At 31.5% G+C, this 3,039-nt stretch overlaps 1 protein-coding gene across 1 annotated transcript in view; it reads right to left on the reverse strand.

The window, feature by feature from the left end:
• The window catches only part of LOC107711910 (cysteine-rich motor neuron 1 protein-like), a 23,077-nt gene that overhangs the window by 4,041 nt on the left and 15,997 nt on the right, over positions 1-3,039 (reverse strand). Inside the window, exon 7 of the mRNA XM_016517000.1 lies at positions 407-613. Within this exon, the coding sequence (XP_016372486.1) occupies positions 407-613 (207 nt within the window). The remainder of the gene's footprint in view (positions 1-406; positions 614-3,039) is intronic.

Raw genomic sequence — 3,039 nt, forward strand, 5'->3', positions numbered from 1 at the left:
TATAAATGTTATGTTGTATAACAGTTAATAAAAATAAATAAATGTAAAATTAAAATAATAAAATTGTATTTAAATTTAATTTAAATTAAAATGACAAAAATAAAACACAAAAAATTAATTACATCATAATAATGTAAAACTAAAATAAAGAAATAAAGAAATAAATAATCGATCAAATTAAAACACTTACTAAAAATGAATTAAATCATAAAAATGTAAAGTTAAATGAATAACACTAAATAAAAACACAAGTTTAATTCTAAAATAATTATTTATTCTGATTATTAAATGTACCATCTTACATTGCCGAGTCTGTGCGTTACTGATTCTACTCCACTTTTTACTGTTCAAACACTTTTTCCCAAATCACTGTCATTAGTGTGTTTGTGTATGTAGACACACGTACCCAGCATGCATTGCGGGCAGCACTGGCCCTTCCGCAGCACAGGGACCCTGCAGTCGGCAGCCGGACACTGCTGCGAGAAGCACTGGACGCTCCCATTACGGCAGACGCAGCTGCTGCAGGCGTTCGGCTTCCACGAATCACCGGCCTGCAGGATTTCTCCAGAGCTGGAGACGCAGAACTCGGGACGCAGCGTCTCCAGTTTGTCCTCTGTGGACAAAAACACAGAAATATGTCATGATATTACTGTACATAATCCTGCTTTCACTGCATTAACCGCAGGCTAATGTGCGTTTAATGAGCCGACGGAGGGACGGCACATGTGTTTCGTGGCCCGCAGGTCACGTGTAAAAGCGTCCAGTGGGTTTATAGATTGAAACTGGCCTCAGGAGAAGCTCTGTGTGTCTGAAGAAGCACATGTTCATAAAACAACCGTCATCTGGGCCCAAAACTAACCAGTGACAGGTGAGGAATCAACTTCTGTGCTCTTTTTATTACGTTTACTTTTCTGCAACTATATACGTTTTTTCGATTCTAGTTCTTTAAAAACAATCAAAAAGATCGTTTTATTTAAAAAATAATTAATTGAATTATAAAAGTAAAATAAATAATTTAAAAATAAAAAATCTAAATAAAACACTAAAAATTATTAACATAAGAATATAAAATTAAAATAAAAAATTCAATTCAATTCACGTATATTTTTATAGCGCTTTTCACGATACAATTCGTTGCAAAGCAGCTTCACAGAAACGTATATTGAAAATAGCAGAGGGGCCTAAGACAGATCCTTGTGGCACTCCATACTTTTCTGGCGTTAATTGAGATGATTCCCCGTTTAAATAAACAAAGTGGTAACAGTCAGACAGTTAGGATCTAAACCATCTTAAAGCCTGCCCTTGAATACCTGTATAGTTTTGTAATCGATCTATGAGTATGTCATGATCTATAGTGTCGAACGCAGCACTAAGATCAAGTAAAACTAGCAATGAGATACAGCCTTGGTCTGACGCAAGAAGCAAGTCATTTGTAATTTTAACAAGTGCAGTTTCTGTGCTATGGTGGGGCCTGAAACCTGACTGAAATTCTTCATAGAGATCATTTTTTTGCAGGAAGGAGCACAATTGAGCAGACACAACTTTTTCTAAAATTTTAGACATAAAAGGAAGATTTGAGATGGGTCTGTAATTTGCCAGTTCACTAGGATCTAGTTGTGGTTTCTTAATAAGAGGCTTAATAACCGCCAGCTTGAATGGTTTTGGGAGATAACGAGTTAATAATATTGAGAAGCAAAAAAACTATCAAAAAATATATATAAACAATCAAAATAAAGCACTAAAAGTTATGAACATCATTAACAATTACAAATTGTAATAAAAAATAATTAATCAAATTAATTTATTATTAATTAAAATAAATAAAAACTATCAAATTAAAACACTTTTTAGTATTGTTTTTTTATTTAATTTAATTTGTATTTTGTTTTTATTTCTCAATTATTTATTACAATTTTAAATATTTACGATTTTATTCATTTTTAGTAAGTGTTTTATTTTGGTTTGTTTTTATTTTAAAATTATTTATGTGAATTTTTCATGTTTTATAATTTATTTAATTTGTAGTTAGTGATAAAAGACAAAATAAAATAAAAACTAAACTAATAAAATAAAATCAAAAATAAAATACTTTTTAGTTAAATTAAATAAAAATAAATAATAAAAATAAATAGCATCATAAAGATCCAAAATTAAAATAAATATTTTAAAATCAAATAAAAAATGTGCACTAAAAGTGTTTTACTTTGTTTTAATTATTTTAATTAATAACAAATAATTTAATAAATTAATAATAAACAATGTAATCATTTAAAATAAAAACACTTACTAAAAACAGTTATATTCATAAGAATGTAAAATTAAAATAATAAAAAAAAATTTTTTTAACACATTAATAATGTTTTTATAATTTAATCATAAGAACCGTGAACATGCAAATGTTCAGTTCAGTTTATTTCTAAAGCACATTTAAAACAGCAACAAGGCATGTGTCAATAAATTACTGAAATATTAACTTGTTAATGAACTTCTGTGCTACTTTTTATTACATTATTTATATTTTTCAATCTTTATTATCAGCAAACTAATATGATTGTTACGTGTCCGGTCCATGAACTTCCATCTGCTAGCCATCAGAGGTCACCCTTTCCATTTTCATTGACTCTCGCACTACACACTGTTGCATATCACCCCGGACTACATATCCCATCAGCCATTGCACTGATTGCACACAGCACTTATTGCACACAGCACTGATTGCACACAGCTGTCATCAATCACACATTCACTATAAATACACCCACTCAAACAACCATTCTGGGCCGAGTATTGTATGCGCTTATCGCCAGCAGTGATAGCTACTCTACAGAGCCCTCATTAGCTTCCTAGCCTAGCCTAGTCTTGCCTTGTCTGTTTTCTCGGTTTCTGATCTTTGCCTGTTTCCCTGGATTTATCCCTTTAGTCTTGCCCTTTTGATTCTGTTCGCCGTTCGTTGACCTTCGCTAGCCCTAGGATTATTCTTGCCTTGCCTTCGATATACCTGTTTGCCATTGTCTGACCCATGCCTGTTAAAACCACGTC

The sequence above is a fragment of the Sinocyclocheilus rhinocerous genome, unplaced genomic scaffold, assembly GCF_001515625.1.
Source record: "Sinocyclocheilus rhinocerous isolate Xijiao unplaced genomic scaffold, SAMN03320098_v1.1 scaffold2493, whole genome shotgun sequence".
In the NCBI taxonomy this organism is placed as follows: domain Eukaryota; kingdom Metazoa; phylum Chordata; class Actinopteri; order Cypriniformes; family Cyprinidae; genus Sinocyclocheilus; species Sinocyclocheilus rhinocerous.